Source organism: Callorhinchus milii, unplaced genomic scaffold, assembly GCF_018977255.1.
Source record: "Callorhinchus milii isolate IMCB2004 unplaced genomic scaffold, IMCB_Cmil_1.0 Scaffold9, whole genome shotgun sequence".
Lineage (NCBI taxonomy): Eukaryota > Metazoa > Chordata > Chondrichthyes > Chimaeriformes > Callorhinchidae > Callorhinchus > Callorhinchus milii.
In genome coordinates, this window is record NW_024704750.1 from 19,442,753 (window position 1) to 19,466,591 (window position 23,839).

A 23,839-nucleotide genomic window follows, 5' to 3' on the forward strand; every position below is an offset into this window, starting at 1 on the left:
AATGATTTATGCACAGTCAGAGACGTCATAACTCTACTGTGACTTCACCACATGGTCTCATGGTCTTACCTGATGTTGGTTGAAGGGAATAATAATAATAATAATATTCCTTGTATTTGATATAGCACCTTAACACGTCAAGATGTCTCAAAGTGCTTCACAGAATATACTGTAAAGTGTAGCGACTGTGTATTTTGTGGGCAAAATGTGGCAGCCAATTGTGCACAGCAGTGCCCAACAAACCATAATGGATTGAGTGACCACATTTTCTCTAAGGGATTATTATTGCCCCTGAAAGCGATCCGCCAATCGACTAACAACCGGGTTCCTGCTTACTAGGTAAACAGAGGCTTGCAGAGTAAGGAAACTTGGCTAAGGTTTCACCCTGCCTGGGAATCGAACCTGGGTCCTTTCCCTCGTGAGGCAAATACTCTATTCTGAGGAATCCGAGGTTGGGACCTGAAAATCTCACACAGGGAGGTTTGGAGAAATGTAGACATTTCAGGACAGCAGGCCATTCCATAAATAGTGCGAGACTTTTTCCAAATGTCAGCAAGTTAATGGCTAAACTTAAGGTTAATACCATAAAAAAGCAAAGAGAAGTCAGGAGAATGTTTTTGACTCAGAGGGTTATTATGACGTGGAATGTCTTACCACAAATGGTAACGGTAGTTGAAACAGTTGCTATAAAGCTTTATAACAGAATTGGACAAAGGAAATATTTCAAAGCGCTTCCCAGGATAATTATACCCTGCATTTGACATGTCACCTCAGTTTTGTTTGCTGACCAACCTGCTGTGTACAATACAAAATTACATTTGTATAGCACCTTTCACGTCGTACGTCCCAAGGCTCTGTACTTGGCTCAGTTCAGATTTCCAGCATTGTGTTGTTTTTAACCTTTCTGATCACATAAGAAATGCTAGATGAAAAAAGACCAAGGTCCATCTAGTTCGCCTTCCATCTTCCTGGCGGTCACATGCACACATTCTTGAACTCCCGACGTACTATATCCCATAATGTTATTTCCTAAAAGAAAACTATCTAATCTGTGTTTGGAGGAATCGACATTTCCTGTTTCAAACGTCTCCCAAGGAAGCCTGTTCCACAGGTTTAGATTCGCTCACTAAAATAGTGTTTGTGTAGAGTCGTTCTGAAATTACCCCCCACTTCAATCGCAGGCCATGTCCTCTAGTTTTACTATTCTGGACAAGTTGAAACAGCCTGTCATGATCTATATTGTTTTGCTCCTTTAGAATCTTAAAGACAGCAACCATGTCACCATTCAATCTTCTCTTTTCCGGCCTGAATATGCCCAATTTACTTAGTCGCTCGTCGTAATCCATTACCTCAATCATTTTGGTTGCCGTCCTCTGTATCTTCTCGATTTCTCCAAGATCCTTTCTGTACTGCGGCGACCAGAACTGTACTTCTGTACAGCATGGTCTCACCAAATTATTTATACAGTGGCAACTCAGCACCGCATGGCACACTTACAATTTTAATAATAATCCTTGCATTTGATGTCATGCCTTATTACGTCATTGAGACGTCTGAAAGCATATCGCAGAATATATTGTAAAGTGTATTGACTGTGTATTTTGTGGGTGAAACGTGGTAGCCGGTGTTCCACAAACAGTCATGGATTAAGTGACCATTTTTTTGGGGGGGGGGGATTTTTACCCGGAAAGCGATCCTCCAATCGACTTAACTAGGTTCCAACTTACTTCTAGTAAACAGAGGCATGTGGAGTAAGGAAGCTTGCCTAAGGTTTCGCCCCACCCTGGAATCGAACCTAGGTCCTCTGGCTCGCTCTCGTGGTTCTGTGTAGTAGCAGTTCAAGCTCACCAGCTTTTCCATTCCTTCTCCTCCTCTCATTCCAACGTAAATTACCCGCATTGTTGGCAAGCTACTGAAACGTCTCAAAGTGAATCACAGGTTTACTACTGAGTAAATAACTGCTTGTGTAGGGAAATGTGGCAGCCTATTTGCATGCAGAAATATCACCCAAATAACCACCAGGTGAATAACAAATGTGTTTGGGGACTAACTTCCTTCTCGTTTTGAATAATGCTGTGGGATCTTTAAAGTTCACTTGAACAGGCAGACAAAGCATCTGTCTATACTATGAGCCCAGGGGTAGGGCTTGAATGTACAAAACTCTTGATGGACCTGTTAACAACTAAGGCTGGCAAACGGGATTTACACCCAGCCACGTGTGTCCAAACATCGCCAGTGCCTGGCCAGACAGAGAAGGCTAGGCATCAGGGCAGACGTGTGAACGCAGCAACATGCACACGCATGTGAAAACACACTCACGGGAGCAGTAAGTGCCAAAGACGAAGAATCGAGCAATACTTTATAAACCACAAGACACCAAGGGACTTGGATACAGACTGTATTATAAAAGTCATTGAATGATATTACGTCCAATTATACATGCTCTATAAATTATCTATTGGTTAGTTAAAAAGCTAGCACCTCCTTCTGCACACACAAGGCTGTCAGAGCCAGGACTGAGGGTCAATATGGCTGAGGTGTCACCCGAGGCTGATGTGTGCTGCCTCAAGCAATCCCTGTCAGAAATCTAACAAACGTAATTTGTAAGGCGTGGAGAAACCAATTCCCTCCATCGTTTCTAGGCTGGTATCTGAAGAGAAAGATGAGGGTTTTTGCTGTCAATTGTATCATTCCCTATGACACAGCCTCAGATCACTGCACATTCGATTTAAGAGATCAACATTCATGATTTGTGTCTTGATTTCCCTGTGTTACAGGTCCCTGTTGCACCATAGTGCAGAATGCTTGCCCAGGGAAGAACGGCAGTTGTAGTCCGTGTGCTGAAAGGCTGACTTATTTGTAAATGGCGTTGAAGGCTCTGCCAATGATGAGTCTCCTGACTTCACTGGTGCCAGCTCCGATCTCGTACAGCTTAGCGTCTCGCAGAAATCGGCCCATTGGGTAGTCGTTGATGTAGCCATTGCCACCTGCAATCACAAACGGAGCACAATAAGCGGGGAGTCTTTCAGTAGCTTGATGCAGGAGGCTCTGTCACAGACACTCAGTGGAAGAGCCAATATGCTAAGTCTGACAACGGGGAAACTTTCATAAATAAGACTCTGTGTTTCCTCTGACTCCTCTTCTCTGTCTTCAATAGTCAGTTCTGTACGGGACGGCGGGTGGAGGGGTTGGGGGGGGGTTGGAAAGAGTTAGCTCTGTATTCAGTGAGACGCAGAGTTTATAGACACTGGGATCTCGTAGGTAAGCGGGATCTCCCTGGAGATGGGCTGGTTCTCAGGCCTTGTCTCACTATCTGCGCATTCCTTCCACCAATGTAGAGCTGCAGAGAAGTTGCCTCCTGAAGAGAGGGAGGAAGTTGAGGAGATTTTAGAAGAAAGCTCCAGGGGTCAGGGTGCAGTGGGTGACAGCCCAACCACTAACGCTGTGGCAGGAGGAGCGAGCAGTAGACGTGGAGCAGAGAAATACCCGCCCAACGGAGGAAGCAGAGAGGTTGCTGTTGTGTTAAGAGGTTGCAGAGGTAGGGAGCAACACCACCGTGGACACAAACTGGCTCCAGGAGGAAACCCTCATATGTAGACACACTTTCTTTTTTAAACAAAGCTCCTGAGGCGTTAACCTGTTGTTCCTGAGCGATCTATAGCTGATACGCAAGTCATTGCTCTGGCTTTTAATAAATAAAGCTTGAGTCTAGAGGGAAGATAAGCACAGCCTGACTCACCCAGACACTGAATCCCATCCAGGGCCACCTGAGTGGCTGCCTCTGCAGAATACAGAATGACACCAGCACAATCCTGGGAAAGAAACAGTAAATACAACCACAAATTACATTTGTATAGCGCCTTCCACTTCAGGAGGGGGTGCCGAGGCCTTGAACAGTCAGGGATTTGGACCAGAGCTAGGGGTTGGGATCACGAGGGATGGAGGGCAGGGAAGGTATGGGTAGAAGGTTGACCGAAGGTGTGGTCGAAGAGAAGGGTCATGAGCTGGGCTCTGAAGGGAGGGAGCGAGGTTAAGGGAGTGTGGGATGGAGTTCCAAAGGGTGGGGCAAAGACGCTGCAGATCAACCGTTGATGGTGGGCGGACCAAGTGGGGGACATGGAGCAGGCCACAACCGTCGGGCCGGTCAGTATGGAAATACAGTCACACCGGCACAATCCCAGGGAAGATACAAACTGTCACAAAGCTCCCTCTACACAACAGGCATTGACGTACAGAGATTCTCAGAGCTGAAGTACTGAAGCACTGTCCCATTCAGCAGTACAGGTGAAGCACAGATTAGATAGAAATCTCCAGTCACATAACCTCAAATCCACAACACCCCACCGCACCCCCTTCCCCACCGCCACCCGAGGTCAAGTATAAGGGAATAGCCCCTTTAATGTTGGGCAGACTTCCCAAAGAGCCTCGCAGTGTATGCTGTAAAGTGGAGTGTTTATTGGGGTCTGATTGTGCTTTGTGTCTGTTGAGGGTTGCGTGCCCTGGTGGAGTGCGAGCCCGCAGCAGGGTCCTATCCCCCCACCACCGCCCACGCCTCCCCCCCCACACCCACTCACCATGCTGCTCAGGTGCCCCTGGTCACACGCTCTTGCCACATTGTAGACGTACTGCCTGCACGCGCTCAGACGAGTGAACATGTCAGCCATCTTGCCCTGTAAAAGCTGCAGCACAAGAGATAGAGAGAGAGAGATTGAATGAGAGAGAGATGGATTTGTGACCAGCAACACTGAGGCCAAAGGGGCCCATTTCCACATGAAAGGCAGGATAAAAGGATGGGTTTCATACAGTCATAAGGGTATGGCTGACAGGACATTCCATACTAAAAGGTCCCCAATGATATTCACTGCTAATCTGCCAATTAACCCTAAAGTTGCTGGTAGGACGTTTGTTGGGAGAAAGCAGCTGCCCTGTCTCTCTTTGACCCACTTATTTTTGATAATGTCAATCTGCAAAGAACAGAAATGCGTTTATTTTACTCTTAAAGTTGTTCATCATTGGAAAAAAACTCCTTGCATTTTGTATAGCACCTTAGATCATCGGGAAGAAAGGCTGAGGGAGAGATTTCCAGAGTTTCAGGGGGTAGAGGCTGAAAGCACGGCCACTGATGGTGGAACGGAGGGGACGAGGAGCAAGCGGGAGACTGGAGCCAGCTGATCGGTACCAGAGTGCTCACTATTCAGAGCCTTGGAATGACATATGCACTCATTAAGTGGAGATCTGAACAAGAGTTACCGAGAAACGGGAGTAACTGGAAACTTCTAATGAAATTAATTCCACGTATTCCGTTAGTGTCACCTCACCTGAAACTCGCCGATCTTCTGTCCAAAAGCTTCACGCACATGTAGGTAAGGAATAGCGTTGTCCAGAACTGCCTGCATCAGGCTGCAAAGGAACCACAATACTCTAAGCCACCAGGAGGACATTCAACACGCAAGGAGCGGAGAGGAGCAGATCATGCACATCATAAGTTCTAATGAAGAATAGCAGAGGTTTGGAATGAAGAAGGTCTTTCGGCCTAGTTAGTCTCCCTTTTCCAGAGTACCCACATCACTGTCTGTTTCAAACAGCATCTCAAAGGAGGTCAGATTGCTCCTTGGCTTTTTGGCTAAGACCAACTGTAGTATTTGTTCTTATTAGCTACTCCTTGGGCTAACACCTACCAGAAACGTTCTCCTGTTGAGATTCGCTTGTCGTATGAGGAACACAACAGAATCTCACCTAGAGTTGGGGCTGTTATGGGAAGGATTGAGCTCCTGGTAACAGCTGTGCTTTCATCCTCTGTTGACTGGGATTGTATTACTGTAATTCAGTACTTTAAATCGGAGGAGTTTGATCTGACTTCACAGAGAGGAAACAGAGATGCTGGAATGCAGAGCTCACTTGATCACTTGGTCATTAGGTTCAATCTTGGCTTGCCCTGCCAGAGAGGCCATTCCGTTACCTGACTTGCTCGGATGGCCCTCATATCATTCTGCACAACTCTCCAAGTCTTCAAAGCTTCCTGGAAATCTACCTCTCCAATCGACCTTCTGCCCTCCTCCTCTCTCCACACTTTATAGATGAGGTCTAGCTTCTTCTGTGTAAAATGCTCTGAGACGTTGCCTTACGTGAAAGCCTGTTGCGCCCGAAAAATATACAGTCAATTCACTTTACAGTATATCTTGTGAAGTGTTTTGAGATGACTCGAAGATATGATAAGGCTCTATATCAAATGCAAGGATTATTACTATTATTAAAGCCACTTTATAAATATAACTGCTGTCGTTACCGACAGACCAAGTGTTCTCCAGGTCCAAACTTGATTCTGCTTTCATACTTCCCTCCCAGGGACCTTCCACGGGGGATATTCAAAGCCAATGGAGATGGTTGTGGGTCGTGGTCTATGTACTGAGCCTGTGGGCAGGCACGAGCCACACAACACAGGCTTCAGATACCAGGAGCTATTCCTTACCCCAGTGGGCCAGCAGCCAACACCAGGCGCTCCAAGTCCAGCCCACTCATCAGTACATACACTCCGCGGTTAATCTCTCCCAACACATTCTTAGCTGAAACCAGAAAATCACAGAATAAACACAATTTAGATCATGTAGAAATGATCAGATTTTTTCAAAAAAAGACATCATCTCAGATCAGTACTGGAGTTTCAAAGCTCAGAAAACACGCAAGCAAGAGGCTCGGGTTCGATTACCAGGCGGAGCTAAAACTTAGGCAAGTTTCCTTACTCCACACGCCTCAGTTTACCTAGCAGTAAATAGAAACCCGGTTATTAGTTGATTGGCGGATCACTTCTTCCAGGGTGATAATCCCTCAAAAAAAATTGTTCATGATTGTTTTGTGGAACATCCATGCGCGCAATTAGTTGCCGCATTTCGCCCACAAAATACACAGTCAAACCACTTAACAAAATATTCTGTAAAACGCTTTGAGACGTCTCAACGATGGAATTCTGGCACAGAAGCTACTAGATACCTGGGACCTTGCAATCTTCAAAGATGAGTTCACAAGTGCTGGAGCCTCTCATTCCCAGCTTATCCAGTTTCTGAGCCGTACTGAACCCGGGCATGCCCTGGGGAGAGAAACAACAACAGGCAGTTCATTACGTACAGCATCAGAATGGTCATTCAAGTAACTGGAACATTTAGGTGTGTGTATGTGGTATTGAACTAAGCATGGTGTCTGAGAGGGAGAGAAAAAGAGGGTGCGCGTCCACACATTGTGGTGGTGATATGTGTGTGTGTATATGCACACAACAATCTGAACTGGCCCCAAGGTGACATGCTTGACGATGGAATGTCAGAATCGACTCAACCTTTTGTGGCGGTCTCTGCAGTCCAGTACTCCAGGGCACTGATGATGGCAGATTTGGTTACTTGGCTCATTGGCAGACCAGTCACTGGGGGAATAGAATTGTTCCCACTCAGCTCTTTTTAATCCTGCAAACCAAAGCCCCAATGGGTAAGGATGGTCCTAGCTGGAAAAGCAACAGAAGCTTGATAAACTATGTGAATATGGCAGTCAATTTGTGCACAGGAAAGCACCACACACATAAATTACCAATTTTATCCGGGGGATTGTTGGCCAGAACACCAGAAAAAACTCCCTTCTCTTTTGAGTAGTGCCACAGGATATTTAACGTCAACCTGGACAGGCAGACGGGACCTCGGTTTAATGTCTAATCTGAAGTACTAATGAGAAGGTTGGGCCCCATAATGATAGTGAGGGTATTCTCAACGCAAGTCGGTACCTTCTCAATAATGAACGCAGTGATGCCATGGGCGGGTTTGGCGTGAAGGTCGGTCTTAGCGTAGACGATGAGAACGTCTGCGTCAGGGCCATTGGTTATCCAGAACTTGCTCCCGTTCAGGACGTAGTGATCACCTTGGAAACAACAGCAATATCAGACAGAATGTTTGGATACAGAGTCAAATCCTCTCTTACGCAGCCGGGTGTCTGACACATGCAGAAACTGTGTTTAAGAGTCTCCAAACCAAACTGAGAATTCCAATTATCCCACCCATACATGGAAATCTCAGAGATAGATTGTTGGAATGGAATGCGCACTCTCTCCTTGGAGGGATGTATCCTGCTTACCTAATTCCAGAAAGTATTAGGCGCAGGTTGGCAAGAGCCAAGGCTTGGGGGACCCCAGAGGGTGCGTTGGGGTAACCGCTGGAGTTTAACCAGCTAATACCCCATAGCTTGCCATTGCTCGCACTGTCTCACAAGTTTTCCCGCTGCTTGCCCAACTAGGACCACCCTAGGCCATTTTACACTGGTCCATCCAGCAGTCCAGAACAGGTGTGACTTGCGGCACACAGAGTGAAGCTTTCGCATCCCAGGTCAGTTACAGCACAGGTTAGAAACAGAGTGAAACTCTCTCTGCACTGCCCCATCCAGCACTCAGGTCAGATGTGGGTGTCCTGGAGGTAGAACTAATGACTGGTAGGTCTCCAGTCAATTTATTAAGACTAGGCTGCTTCATAGTTAAAAAAAATCATCTGGAAATAGATTTGTATCAGTGAACATGATATCTTGATTCATTTATGGGAAAGGGATGAATCCTCTATGTTTTAATAGTGGGCTGTGGCATGAAATCTGAGAATTTGATATATATTGGCAGCAAATAAGCTGATTCCCCCAATGCAGTGCTGCACTGTCAGAGGTGCCACTTTCGAGTGAGACGTTAAACCGAAGTCCCATCTGTCTGCTCAGGTGGTCTTTCAAGATCACATTGCACTATTCAAAAAGAGAAGGGAGTTTGTCCTGGCTCATCCTCCAAATAAAATTGGCTGTTTGTGGGACGCTGCTGTTGCCATGTTTGCTTACGAAGTACGCAGTAAAGTATGTGGAGAGCTTTGAGGGGGCCTCCCAACGTGATAAGAAGCTATCATAATAATCCTTACATTTGATTTAGTGGCTTTCACGTCCAGAAGACCTCTCAAAGCGTTTCACAGGATATTCTGTAGAATGACTGTCCAGTTATATCAAATCCAAGGCTTATTATATTAGCAATGAAATCCCCCGGGCAAAATATATCAATAGCATTTAACATGGTCAAGACAATGAGAGGCAGCTGGTCTGGGAGAGATCTGAGTCTAACGTGAAGGGACTGTGATGTAATGGACTCTACCAGGAAGCCCCCTCTTCACATCTCGTGGAGTCCTGTAGCTTAGCGGTTAGAGCACTCACTTCGCAAGTGAGAGAACTGGGTTCGATTCCCGGCAGGGCAAAACATTGGGCAAATTTCCTTACTCCACACGCCTGTTTACCGAGCAGCGAGTAGGAACCCGGTTGTTAAGTCGACTGGCGGATCACTTTTCCAGGGGTAATAATCCCTTCAAAATAAATAAAGAATTTGGTCGCTCAGTCCGCGACTGTTAATGGGACACTGCTATGTGCAATTAGCTGCCATGTTTCACCCACAAAATACAGTTAATTCACTTTACAGTGAATTAAGTAATTCGCTGTGAAGCGATTTGAGACGTCTCCAAGACATAATAATGACATGGTAAGACATGATATATCAAATGCAAGGATTATTATTATTAATATATTACTATCTCATTCATTCCACAGACCTTGTTTATCTGCTTTCATTTTCATGGAGACAACGTCAGACCCTGCGTTGGGCTCGCTCATCGCAAGAGCTCCCATGTGTTCCCCACTGATTAACTAGAAGAAGAGAGCAAGTCAGTCACAGAGGCAACGTGTTGATTTATATAGCGCTCTTCTCGCGGAGCAGCGTCCCAGGGGGATGAACAGGAGGCTGGAGCCAGCCGAGCAGAGGCAGTGGGTGGTGGAGTGGGGGGGATGGTGGGGGGAGGGTTAAGCAAATCGGATAGTTAGGGAGGTGTGAGGGCATGAAGGGCATTTACCCATCTTTGTTCCATACCCCTTGATACCCTGACCTAATACAAATCTACCCACCTGTCTTGAAAATGTAAATGGATCCAACATTCACAGAAAACACAGGGAGAGAGTTTTCCAGATTTCCACTACCCTTTGTGTGAAAAAGTGCTTCCTGACTTCACTCCTAAATGGCCTAACTCTAACTCTAATTTTAAGTATGATGCCCCCCCCCCCCACTTTTTTCTGGATTCCCCCACCAGAGGAGGAAATAGTTTCTCTGTAGCTACCCTATCAAATCCCTTTGGCATTTTAAACACCTCAACCAGATCACCCCTCAACCTTCTAAACTCAAGGGAATGGAGATCAAGTTTACGTAACATGTCCTCTTGATTTAACCCTTTAAGCCCTAGTATCATTCTGTTGAATCATAAACTCAATCGCTTTGTCTTTGCCAACGGGAAGAAAGAACTTGCAGTTACAGTGTGTTATCACTGCTTTATGGTGTTCCTCTGAGCACCAGGCATCCTCTTGATTTGACACCGGCATCCTCCGGTGTCAAATCAAGTGCCCTCTGTTTCAGTGTGAGCCTTGACATGGGCTGCTGCCAGGCGATTTGGCCAACGGTCAAGGTATTACAGTCAAGAATAATATTATTCTCAGCCAACATCCATATTTCCCAGCACTTGTTAAAGAATCTGCGGTAATTGTCCATTCAGTTTTGGTCGGGGTGGAGGGGCGGGTGGGGGGGGGTGTGGGGGGGTGAGCTGAGTGATGCCCATTGTAGAGCACGTACGATATAACTGTCCCAGCAGATATAACTCGGCTAACCATGACTCTGGGCTTTGTATCCATTAACTAACTGAACCATTGGGGGGTGGGGGGGAATATGGCCTGCCGACCGAGAGACATAGACCTGGTACGGCACCCTCCTCTGCTCCCCTCTCCCCCCAAGAGCCTGGCCCAAATAAAAGCTCTTTACCTTGGGTAAGTATTTCTTCTTCTGCTCCTCGTTGCCGTTTCTGACCAGCTGATTGATGCACAGGTTGGAGTGGGCTCCATAACTCAGCCCGATGGCAGCCGACGCACGAGATATCTCCTCCATGATGATCACATGATCCAGATATCCACCGCCAGTCCCTCCGTACTCCACTAACACACACGCACGCACACAAACAGACAGAGCCAGGTGAGCTACACGCAGAGCCAGAAGCAGAGTGACTCGAGTCATACACAGGAGCCAACCCCCAGAGCCACAGAAGCCAGACATCCATCAATCTGGCTGCCACGACATGGCATACCGAACACGCTACATCCCTATAACATGCCATAAACACCAGTGCGATAACATGCCACACGCCTGTCATAAGACACTGGAAGGTGTATGCATGTGGACCGAGGGCAAGTAAAGGATCTGGTTCAGTTGGCTCATACCCCCACCAGGATTTGGCAACATGCTCACACACACTGTCAGGACTCACACATCCTGGCAGTATATGTGTGTGGAGTCACATGTAGCTCAGTGGTTAAGAGCACTCCAGACACCATGGTGCCAGACACCACTGCAGTCTCCTTCACGCAGTCACGAACAGGGCTGGAGATCGCTGCTGTCTAAAGCTAAGTTGATGGGCAGGCACTGCCCCACTCACCGGGAGCTGTGATCCCATGAGCTCCGAGGTCACCAAGCTTCTTCCAGAATTCCTAAACACCAAAAAGAGACATTTGTTGACCAGATAAATAGAGGAACTTGCCATAAATTCAAATTGTGGCACAAAAGTACTCTCTATTCTGCAGGACATGTATCAGGTATAAGGTGTGAACTGCATTTACATTCAAAAAAAAATCCTAAATGGCAAAAGGCCAGTCAGCATCTAGCGCACAAACACAAACCATCTTCGGGGTCATCAAGTCACCACCGTCACATCCTGCCTGCTGCACGTGGTGCAAATAGTTGGGATTATAGTATAAGAATCATTAGTGTTGATCATGTAGTGAATAGATGAATTAAGTAGAATGAATTAAAGAAATAAAAACTGCCATGTGACACATACACACACGCGCACACACACACACACACCCAGTCCTAGTAAAGAGGCACCGAGCTAGGGGGACTACACTGGAATGCGACCCATGGCCAGGGAAGATAAGGGTAGCTGGATTTGGAGGATGGATTGTAGGCCATCTGCGCTTATATGGGCATGTGACCTACGGGCAGGATAGGTAGGAACCAGGGATAATTGGAACAGGAGAATGGATGGAATACAAACTAGCAATTAAAACTGAGAAAACCCTTAAAGTGAGCAGGTCACAAGGACAGAGTTAGAAAGAAGGACTGAAACTTCAGGGACATGGAGTCAGGTGGTTTGGTCAGGCTACATAATAATAATAATAATAATAATAATAATCCTTGCATTTGATATAGCGTTTTTCACATCTTCTTGACGTCTCAAAACGCTTCACAGAATATGCTGTAAAGTGAATTGACTGTATATTTGTGGGCGAAACGAGGCAGCCAATTGCGCACAGCAATGTCCCACAAACAGTCATGGATTGAAAATGACCAAGTTATTATTGTTTTGTTTTGGAGGGATTATTATTAGGAATAGGAATAAGATGGAATAGGAGGATATTGTTCTTTTGCAGAAGATACCTTAGCTGGTACAAGGAGAAACAACTTGAAGATAGGGAAAGGATGCCTGGGAAAAGTGCAGAGAGTGGGAAAGAAGTCATGAAAAAAAGAGTTAGAACACAGATGGCTGGCGAAAAATCGATAGCCAAAACTAGTTTTTTTTGGAGCCTCTGAGGAGAGGGATGGGACGAACCTCTAAAGAGAGGAAGAAGAGTGCCTTTGAGGGAAAGAGGACAAGCCCAGCTCTTGCCAGAGTGGACTGCAAAGAGGACAAGTTCAGCCTTGCTAGAGTGGACCACCAAGAGACATTTGCAGCTAGAAGCAAGCCCGAGATGTTTGCAGCCAGCAGCAAGCCAGAGACAGTGTTTAACTTTTGTGCCAGCCTTAGAACTTAGTCATGATTTCCTGCCTGCTTGGTAGTATCTTTCCTACTTACTAAAACACGGACCCAACACACATACAAAGCAGTTAGAAATTATTTAGGCACATTTCATATATCACATAATGTTTCTTTTTATATGTTTAGAATTTTAGTATTGAGTGTATCTTGTTAAGATAGTGCTTTAGTAGTCATTTAAGCGCGACGAGTAATGATAATGCGTCGGGTGTAATGTGATGCTTATGCTTGGGTGGTTTTCTAATTGCTAATAAAACGTTTTAATAATATCCTTGGCGTGGTTTCTGACAAACGCTTCAACACAAATTTCACAGTGGCACTGCACACGGCCGCAGTGAATCACCAGAAATCACCCACCGTTGTAGCCCTGTTGGAATGTTATGAACCTCACCTACCAGAGGGCTCCCTCCACCTGTATGTGGAATAACAGGTTCCTGAGAGTGAGTTCTAGACTGAAACCTAATAAAGTTGTAGGAGACAAGACGCAGCTGTGCTCTGAAGCTTTCCTGCCGGCTGCTCGATATTTCTTACTGACCCAACAGACACATCTGTTGAAAGCAAAGAGCTCACTCTCAGGAACCTGTCATTCCTTCGCCTTGCTGCCTCCCTTTCCTCCTTCAAGGCCGGTCTCAAGACCTTTCTCTTCGACCTTGCCTTCAACTCCCCTCTCGACTCTCTACCCCCTCCTCGCTCCCTCCCTTCCCTCCCCTCACCCTGACCATTTCCCCCCTGTTCGGGTCCAGACCCAACTGTCCAGCGCCTTGGGATGTCCTCCCGATGTGAAAGGCGCTCTATAAATGAAATCTTGTTGTTGTTGTTGTATTGTTTGAGCTTTTACTAACTCGTCATTGATTTTAAAGAAACATTCTTCACATTATCTGTGATGCTCTCAGAGGCCGCTGTTTGGTACACAACGCAGACACGTGAACAGGGACCGTGAACTGACCACTAGGTTACCAGGACTACTGGGCAAGAGCTGAAAGCTCACGTAACACTGCTTTACAGAACCAAGTGTGAGCAGGCTTGTGTTCTCAGCTCCTGCATCTGTATTGGACAAAAGCAACTCAACGGGTCCATATGGCTTTCTCTTGACAACTTTTCTCCTACATAATTTCTCCCCTTTCCCTCACCTCCCTCTTCGCCTGATGGTTGTTATTTTCCTTCTCTTCCTTCTGGTGCTTACCAAAGTGACGGTCATCCTTATTCACACAGGAGCTTCAGAATGTGAGTGTCAGAGGTTTAAGAGTCCAGTTCTGCCATATCCACGCGCAACACACACACCAGCGGGATAGTGATCAGGATCAGAAACCTGTCTGATGCTTTCCTCCCTTACTCAGGGGCAATGAGGCCAATTGTAACCCTCAAACAGCCCACCCTCACTCAGCACAGATTGAGATTCAAACCTGCAGCCCCAGTAAGGATTAATGCTGGTGCCTCACTCACATGGTCACAGGTGGAAACAAAGATGGAAGCTGTCAGATTTAACACAGGAATTTTACCAGGAAGCACAATCTGGGTCGAGATCATCTCAGCAGGGGCCACTGTTTCTGTGTCATAAAACCATAGTTAACCCTAACCTGGATTTATGGGTGATGCAGATTAAGAAGTATTTTCATCTACAGTCTGTGAGCACAGAACTTAAACTGACACCATTGCATCTCATACACCCACCACTGTGCCACACACAACACTCACTATACTGCTCAGTTTCACACACACTGTTCACTATACTAACACACTGTGTGGTCTCTCACACACACACACACACACGCAGCTCATTATACTGACTTACTGTATCACACACACACACACACTGCTCACTATACTTGCTCATTGTGTGTCTCATTTTACAAATGCACGAGATTCTGTTGCACACACACACAGGAGCACACTACAAGGCCACACAATCAATCGCCACCAACACACTCTGGTCAATACCGACCTTCAACTCGGGGAAGATATTGTCCCGGTCTATGTCCTGGGCTTTGGGAGCGAGGTTCTCCTGGCAGAACTTGTACATCATTTCTCGAAGCTGATATAAAAACGAGGAAGAAAAACGGATTGGAAATTGCTCGGAAGAAATATTAAAGAACAAGAAAAATGTTCTAGTTGTGATCGCAGCAATTTCAGCACAGGAGGAGGCCACATGTGTGTCAGCCTAGTGCAGTGGTAGTAATCTTGCCTCTGAGCCAGAAAGTTGTGGGAAGAAGACCAGGTCGTCTAAGCTGATACTCCAATGCAGTGCTGCGGAGAGTGGGGTGTGGGGGTGTTGCATTGTCAAAGGCACCGTCCTTCGGATGAGATGTTAAAAACCGAGGTCCCATCTGTCTGTTCAGGTGGATGTTAAAGATCGCACTGCACTATTCAAAAAGAGACGGGAGCTTCTTTCTCCTGGTGTCGTTGCCAACAATTCTCCCAAATGACATTGGTCACTCACTTCATGGCTATTTGTGGGGCACTGCTGTGCCAAACTGCCTGCGCGATTTGTCCCCAAAATACAGTCAATCCACTTTACAGTATGTACTGTGAAGCTCTTTGAACGCCTCAACGACATGATAAGAAGCTTACAGGATTTTACTGTAAAGTGTAGTAACCGGGTATTTTTAGGCGAACACGGCAGCCAATTTGCCACAGCAATCTCGCACAAACGGCCACAAAGTGAATGACCAATTTTATCTAGGGATTGTTAGCCAGGAGACAGGAAGCAATTCTTCGGGATCGTTAACATCCACACAAACAGAGAGACGGGACCTCGGTTTAACATTTGATCCGACGGAGGGTTCTCACACTATCGGCTATTATCATTATATCTGCGAGAGATCGGCAGACTATGAGTACTTATCTCATAAAATACACCTTTAAAAACAAGGCGGATCCTTCAAATAATAATAATCCTTGCATTTGATATAGCGCTTTTCACGTCGGGAGGACGTCCCAAAACGCTTCACAGAACACACTGTAAAGTGAATTGACTGTATATTTGTGGGCGAACGCGGCAGCCAATTGCGCACAGCAATGTCCCACAAACAGTACAATTCGAAGAGAAAGTACAAAAATCAGGCAGTAGCTACAGGGCTGAATGATTCACATAACAGTCAGGGGCACCACGACTTTGACTTTGACATCATCCAATGGCAGCAAAACGTCAACAACACTCCCTCAGTCGATCAGATAACTCGGTGTGTTCCCGGAACGTCACGCAATTCTAAGCCTACGCAACCTCTCGGATCAAATTCCTGAAGTCCGTCTGTCTCGGGAACCTGGAGCGACAGTGTGAAAGTTAATGATCTGAAGTTTGTACTTCTGCAGATTAAAAAAAATCACAGGGTCTCGGGTTCTGTGGAAAGCAACGAAGGCAATGAAATGATCCCTTTCGCAATAAGGATTTTTTTTTAAAAAAGAAACCCCAAAGCCGATGGCCTAACCTGCACCTCATTCAACGTATAATCTGTCATCTGTCATTCAGTCGTATAATCTGAGCGCTCGCTGTGTAAGCAAACCCTGAAACCACAGCCGTGCTAACAGCAGCAGCAACAACAACAACTTGCATTTATGTCGCGCCCTTCACGTGGGGTGGTAGCGCTCGGAGCGCTTAGCGTTCAGGACAACCCAGATCCCAAAGAGCTTTCTGCATTCAAAACCACCGAGCGACAAGAAGCAAAGTTTGTCCTCCGCGTTTCGCCCACCACACACGCTTTGCAATATACAACAACAACAACAACAATAATAATAATAATAATCCTCGCATTTGATACAGCGCCTTATCACGTCTCCTCGACGTCTCAAAGCGCTTCGCGGAATAGACTGTGAAGTGAATTGACTGTATATTTGCGGGCGAACTGACTGTATATTCGCTGAAGCGCTTTCAGAGGCTTATTTGCCAGGTGAGCGACGGTTTCCGGTTAAGCTGCCGGTTATGGCGAGTCTTTGCGAGGATTCCAGGACCCCCAAACCCTGCCCGAACAGCGCTATATAAATGCAAGTTGTTGTCGTTGTTGGTGTTGGTGGGCACGGGCTGCGGTGAGCTGCTGGTTATGGTGGGCACCGGTTACAGTGAGCTGCTGGTTATGGTGGGCACAGGCTGTGGTGAGCTGCTGGTTATGGTGGGCACCGGCTACAGTGAGCTGCTGGTTATGGTGGGCACCAGCTGTGGTGAGCTGCTGGTTATGGTGGGCACCGGCTATAGTTAGCTGCTGGTTATGGTGGGCACCGGCTATAGTTAGCTGCTGGTTATGGTGGGCACTGGTTACAGTGAGCTGCTGGTTATGGTGGGCCCGGCTACAGTGAGCTGCTGGTTATGGTGGGCACCAGCTGTGGTGAGCTGCTGGTTATGGTGGGCACCGGCTATAGTTAGCTGCTGGTTATGGTGGGCACTGGTTACAGTGAGCTGCTGGTTATGGTGAGCACCGGCTACAGTGAGCTGCTGGTTATGGTGGGCACAGGCTGTGGTGAGCTGCTGGTTATGGTGGGCACAGGCTGTGGTGAGCTGCTGGTTATGGTGGGCACCGGCTACAGTGAGCTGCTGGTTATGGTGGGCACTGGTTACAGTGAGCTGCTGGTTATGGTGGGCACTGGTTACAGTGAGCTGCTGGTTATGGTGGGCACTGGTTACAGTGAGCTGCTGGTTATGGTGGGCCCGGGCTGTGGTGAGCTGCTGGTTATGGTGGGCACGGGCTGTGGTGAGCTGCTGGTTATGGTGAGCACCGGCTACAGTGAGCTGCTGGTTATGGTGGGCACTGGTTACAGTGAGCTGCTGGTTATGGTGGGCACCGGCTACAGTTAGCTGCTGGTTATGGTGGGCCCGGGCTGTGGTGAGCTGCTGGTTATGGTGGGCACCGGCTATAGTTAGCTGCTGGTTATGGTGGGCACTGGTTACAGTGAGCTGCTGGTTATGGTGGGCACTGGTTACAGTGAGCTGCTGGTTATGGTGGGCCCGGGCTGTGGTGAGCTGCTGGTTATGGTGGGCACGGGCTGTGGTGAGCTGCTGGTTATGGTGGGCCCGGGCTGTGGTGAGCTGCTGGTTATGGTGGGCACGGGCTGTAGTTAGCTGCTGGTTATGGTGGGCCCGGGCTGTGGTGAGCTGCTGGTTATGGTGGGCACGGGCTGTAGTTAGCTGCTGGTTATGGTGGGCCCGGGCTGTAGTTAGCTGCTGGTTATGGTGGGCCCGGGCTGTGGTGAGCTGCTGGTTATGGTGGGCCCGGGCTGTAGTTAGCTGCTGGTTATGGTGGGCCCGGGCTGTAGTGAGCTGCTGGTTAGCGGTCACTAACCTGTCTCTGCTCCTCGCTCAGGCCGTTCACGGTGTCGTCGACGGACACGGAGCTGCTGTGGGGCCGCGGCCCCGGGGCCTGAGCTCGGAGCCCGGACACCGCGGGCTGTCGGCTCAGCACCAGCAGCGGCCGGTGGAGAGCGCGGAGCACAGCCATGGGGAGAGGGAGAGGGGGAGGCCCGGGGGGGAGAGAGGGAGAGGGAGGCCCGGGGGGGGAGAGGGAGAGAGAGAGAGCGAGAGGCCGGGGGTGGGGTGTGGGGGGACAGAGGGACCCTAATCGCGGTGGCACTCACTGCCTTCACTTCCTGTACAGCTCCGGTGTTGCCACAGAAACCAGACACACCAGAGGGGGTCAGTGACCCCCCCCCCCCCCCGGAGGCTGTTAGTGACCCTCCCCCCCCCCGGAGGCTGACCCCCCGAGACTGGCAGTGACCCCCCGAGGCTGGCAGGGACCCCCCCCCCCCGGAGGCTGGCAGTGACCCCCCCCGGAGGCTGGCAGTGACCCCCCCCCGGAGGCTGGCAGTGACCCCCCGGAGGCTGGCAGTGACCCCCCGAGACTGGCAGCAATGTCTGAGTCAATTCCGAATTGCTTTGCCAAACACATTGCTTCAGGGCTAGTTCTGCTCCAAGGAGAGACCCCCCCCCCCCTCCCCTTCCCCGCTTGCCTCCCCCACCCCCTCCCCTTCCCCGCTTGCCTCCCCCACACGGACAACAGTCACCAGTTGGGTCATTTGGCATCAAACCAGTGTGGGTTTGAGGCCTCGCCCGTTGGCTGGCAGGTTCCAGGAACTCCCTGTCAGCTTTGCAATGGGCAAAACAGCTCAGCACCAAATGCGTGAGAGCATCGCCGCCATCTTCCTGTCTGGCCATTGCTCAGATAGGCATCGCTTCCCACTGAGCACATCGTTCCACCACTTGGAGATGTGGGTCTTGAGCAGCAGCTGCCTTATCGCTCGGCAAACCAGACCAGGTAGATTCCGAGCGCCGTAAGTGTGAGTGTCTGTTCATCAATCTGAACTCCAGGTAAGCCTCAAGAGTTTCCACATTAGTTATCTGATGAACGTCTGCCTTCGGGATGGAGGGAGGACCTTTACAAGACAGCTTATGTCGTGCCAGCGATGTTCTAACAGCTCCTTAAAAAGGTCCTCCCATCAACGTTCCTCCCACCAAGCAGATGTCCAACCTCAGAGTCTGGCACCAACCCCAGAGACTGGAGACAAGCATCGAATCTCTATAACCAACTGAATCCACTCGATTGTGTTCCAGCCTCGACTTTGTTGCCAGTTAACTATTCTTCCCGGAGGAATGTGAAGGATGTGATAATTTTTGTCTTAGGTGGAGACTCGATCGGTAGATTCTCAGTGACCCCAGCACTCCTCATCAGTGGGCTGTTCCAGATAAGACTCCATTGCAACATTGAGAGACGCCATCTTCTCTGCCCCAACTTTCATCGAAAACGTAATTAAATGTTGATAATGTGCTTATTCACGCATTTAATCGTTCCTTCAAATTATAGTGGGTTTGGCTGTTTGGGGGACATTGCTGTGCACAAGATAGGCCACCACGTTTGCCTACAAAAATACACAGTCACTACACAAGATCACAAGATTGGTCTGGATGGGCCCCAATCTATTCCCTCCAAACCACCCAGCACCACTCCCCCCATCACTGTGTCAAGCTGCTTTTTAATTGAGCCCAGTGTCCTGGCCTCAGTCACCTTTTCAGCCATTAATTAACCTCTGTGAAAATAAACGCTTCCTTGTTCTACTATCTTGAATCATCCTAAAAGTGTTAACTGGACTTACTCGCCTTGAAACAAGAGGACCTGGGTTCCATTCCTGGGTGGGGCAAAACGTTGGGCAAGTTTCCTTACTTCACGTGCCTCTGTTTACCTAGCAGTACGTAGAAACCTGGTAGATTGGCGGATCGCTTTTCAGGGGGTAAACCTTAAAAGAAAAAATGTTGCCACTTAATCCACAACTGTTTGCGGGACACTGCTGTGTGCAATTGGCTGCCGCATTTTGCCCACAAAAATATACGGTCAATTCACTACAGTATATTCTGTGAAGCGCTTTTTTGACGTCTTATAAGAGACATGATACGGCGCTATATCAAATGCAAGGATTATTATTATTACTTTTTCAATCCCATTTATTATTTTATACAGTTCTGAGGTCTTGGTACGTCCGCTCAATGTGAAAGGAGCGATACAAATGTAATTTGTTGTTGTTGTCTTATCTCAAGACTGAAGAGCCCTACTTTGTCTAGTTGTCTAGTCATAGCTCATTCTTATAACATCATCATTCTCCGCACTGTCTCTCGGGCCTGGCATATGTTACGGTGACCTGAACCGCATGCAGTATTTAACATTGATGCAGTCTGATCTGAGCCTTGTACAGCCCGTGTATGACATTTGGGCATCTGAACGCAACTGATTTAGCAGTATCGGCCAACATTTTGTTCGTCTTATTTGCCTCGTTTATTGCTGCCTCACATAGTTTTCACATAGTGCATGATGAGTCAACAAGTACCCCTAAGTCTCTTTCAGCTTTCTCTTTGGCACATTCTGTTCCATGTACGAGGTACTTGTGTTTCCTATCCTTGGATCCTACCTGATACGCCCCCCCAAATAAAATTGGTCACTCACTCCATGGCTGTTTGTGGGATATTGCTGTGTGCAATTGTGCTGCAGCGTTTGCCTACAAGCACAAAGAAATTCCATTTCAGAGTAAATGCCGTGAAGTGCTTTGAGACGTCTTTCCAAAGTGATAAGACGCTACACCAAATGCAAGTATTATTAGAATTATTATTATCTGCCTGTTCAAATGGACATTAAAGATTCATGACGTCATTTGAAAAAAGACAGAGGAGTTTCTCCCAGTGCTCCCTGCCAACAAACCCCAGATAAAATCAGCTATTCACTTTATTGCTGTTTGTGGGACATTGCTGTGTGCAAATTGGCTGCTGTTATTGCCAGCAAGCTCACTTTACAATAAATCTGGTGAAGCGCTTTGAGACAACACATTAAGGTGTCAAATACAAGAGTTATTAACAAAATGATCAAAAATTCAAAAGACTGCTTTTCCTAGTTAAGATTTTGCAGACAGCGAGTTATCTGGCTGTGGGTGTCAGGCAATCTATATAGACACACCTTACCTTATTGCTTACATTAAACACATTGTTTTTCCTCTCCTCCTCCTTCCCCCCTCTCCCCCCATGTTGTTCCCAATTGTTTTTGCTCAGCCGAGTGTCCGACACGTAGAAACCCATCACCGTGCTTAAGAGTATCCAAACCAAACAGAGATTCAGCTATGTAGGTCACCTATACATAGAAGCTACCTTGTTTCTGGAATGGAATGCGCACACTCTCTCCCTGGAGGGACTCATCCTGCTTACCTAATCTTTTTTGGTCAGCCGGGTGTCTGACACATGCGGAAACCCGTCACCATTATTAAGAGTATCCAAACGAAACCGAGAATCAGAGCGTGCGTTGCAGTACTTTTATAGTCTAAAACCGAATGTCTTGTCATTGAGAGCACTCTCTGGTAAATGTTCACGCTGCTTGTGCAGTTAGGACCACCCTACCCCTATTTGGTTTGCAGGGTTAACAGGAGCTGCGTGGGAAGAGTACCTGCCAGTGACTGGTCTGCTTTTCCACGTCCCGCCGATGAGCCAGGCTGTCATCCATGGAACACCGCAGATCCGTCTGGCTCAGGAAATGGACTCGCCGGGACCGCCACAGAGGGTTCACTCGATCCTGGCATTCGTTGTCAAGCATGTCACCTTGCAGCCATCGTTCCCAGTGGTGGGGTACGTGAAGCTGCGTCTGTGTCATTCCACATCCAATTCACAGGCGGCAACATTCGGACACATCGGCCACTCTGGGGTTTTGTTTTTTTGTTTACCCAGCAGTGAGCAGAAACCCGGTTGTTAGTCGACTGACGGATCGGTTTCCGGGGGTAATAATCCCTTCAAAAAAAAGTGTGATCACTCAGTCCACAAGTGTTTGTGGGACACCGCTGTGCGTAATTCTCTGCCGCGTTTCGGCCACAAATTACACAGTCGATCCACTTTACAGTACATTCTGTGAAGCGCTTTGCGACGTCTCAACAACATGATAAGCAACTATATCAAATGCAAGGATTATTATTATCAAATACTGTGTAAACTTAATACAGCAATGTCCCACCATCCCGATTAACCAATAAACAAAATAATTGGACATTTGTGGGTTGTTATTAGCACAGATTAGCTGTTTTTTTTACATAGTAGGTCAAAGTAACTCTTGTGTGAAGCACTTTGAGATGTTTGGACATTATAAAGCACGATATTAATGCAAAGATTAGTGGTCTATATATAAATCATTCAAACCGACTCCAGACTGTGACTCACTCCTTGCGTTCTATATATAAACTGTCCAATCCCTCAATGTGATTCCAGCCAGTGATTCACTCCAGTTGATCAATGATTCTGTTTCTAAACCATTACCAAACCTCCTGGTTTAGATTCCAGCCTGTAACGCACTGCGATCAGTCAGTTACTCTTGTGTATTAAGCTGGTTTGCTGTCTCCGTTTCCCTGGCTGGGTTCCTGGCGTGACTGTGGATCATTTACTCTGGTTTACAGTCAGGTCATCAATAATGGCAAATGTTGGGGGTGGAATATATTACTGCACAGAGTGTGATCAGCTTCACACTCATTTAAACATGCAGAGCGCTTCCTTTACAGTGTGAAGTGTGTGTCAAAATGGGTTGTACTTGAAGTAAAATGAGGGAGTGTTGCTTTGTGCAGTATCTTTGAAGAAGTGAACCAATTTACTCATTTACATATTGAAGGGCACGAGTTTGAGTTCAAAGATCTTTGATCACTGTGAGAGAAGTGACAAATAATGAAAGGTGTTCAGCCATTGTGGAAGGATTGAGTAACAGTGAAAGATTCTCTTAATGATATCCACAGACATGGGATTAATTTACACCTCTGTTCGGATGACACCCAACTCTACTTTTCCACATCTACTCTTGATTCCACATCCACTGATGTTCTGGAACTAAAACAGAAGTCGTTGGGAACACTCAGCAGGTCAGGCAGCATCTACGGAGAAAGTAAAGTGAGTCAATATTTCGGGTCCACGACCCTTCCACTGATGTTCTGTCCACAATTTACTTCAAAATCAACATAGACAGGATGGAAGCCTTCCGCATTGGCTCACATCAAAATCTCGATCCACCATTCGACAAACAACCAGGCATGTGGAGTAAGGAAACTCATCTAAGGTTTCGCCCTGCCTGGGAATCGAACCCAGGTCCTCTTGCTTGCGAGTGCACTAAACACTACGCTACGGGACTCCACATGGGGCTTCTGCCCCTAACTCACAACCAATGCCAATGAAACATTGATCCATGTCATCAATATCTCCCACTTAAAGTTCTCTAAGGTATCCTCGCTGGTCTTGCTAGCTCCACCATCCATGAATTCCAATGTACTCCGCCCACACATCCTCTCTGGCACCAAACCCTGTATGTCCATCATCACAATCCTTGCCAGTTCAAATTCAAGGTCCTCATCCTCACCTACCAATCCCTTGTTGCCCTTACAAATCCTCATCTCCATAACCTTTTTGCATTTATATATTTCAAGACAGATTGCGAGGGGAAAACAGAGGGGTCGATGGAGATAATTCCAGA

At 47.4% G+C, this 23,839-nt stretch overlaps 1 protein-coding gene across 1 annotated transcript; it reads right to left on the bottom strand.

Annotated features, from left to right (window-relative positions):
* Positions 1–2,382: 2,382 nt before the first annotated feature.
* ivd (isovaleryl-CoA dehydrogenase) lies at positions 2,383–18,350 on the bottom strand. Its single transcript, XM_042338342.1, has 12 exons — positions 18,158–18,350; positions 14,833–14,922; positions 11,514–11,565; positions 10,847–11,016; positions 9,597–9,690; positions 7,763–7,896; positions 6,988–7,084; positions 6,470–6,563; positions 5,319–5,400; positions 4,575–4,679; positions 3,740–3,812; positions 2,383–2,987 (listed from the first exon to the last, which is right to left on the bottom strand). Exons 1-12 carry the CDS (start codon positions 18,311–18,313, stop codon positions 2,854–2,856), a joined length of 1,281 nt encoding a protein of 426 aa, XP_042194276.1. The 5' UTR covers positions 18,314–18,350; the 3' UTR covers positions 2,383–2,853.
* Positions 18,351–23,839: the final 5,489 nt, after the last annotated feature.

Excerpts from the sequence above, each read along its gene's own strand:
- ivd (XM_042338342.1), bottom strand. The coding sequence starts at position 18,313 with ATGGCTGTGCTCCGCGCTCTCCACCGGCCGCTGCTGGTGCTGAGCCGA. Across the intron at positions 14,923-18,157 it reads TGAGCGAGGAGCAGAGACAG|CTTCGAGAAATGATGTACAA; the intron begins GTTAGTGACCGC and ends TTTTTATATCAG. Across the intron at positions 5,401-6,469 it reads TTGGCTGCTGGCCCACTGGG|CCTGATGCAGGCAGTTCTGG; the intron begins GTAAGGAATAGC and ends GTTCCTTTGCAG.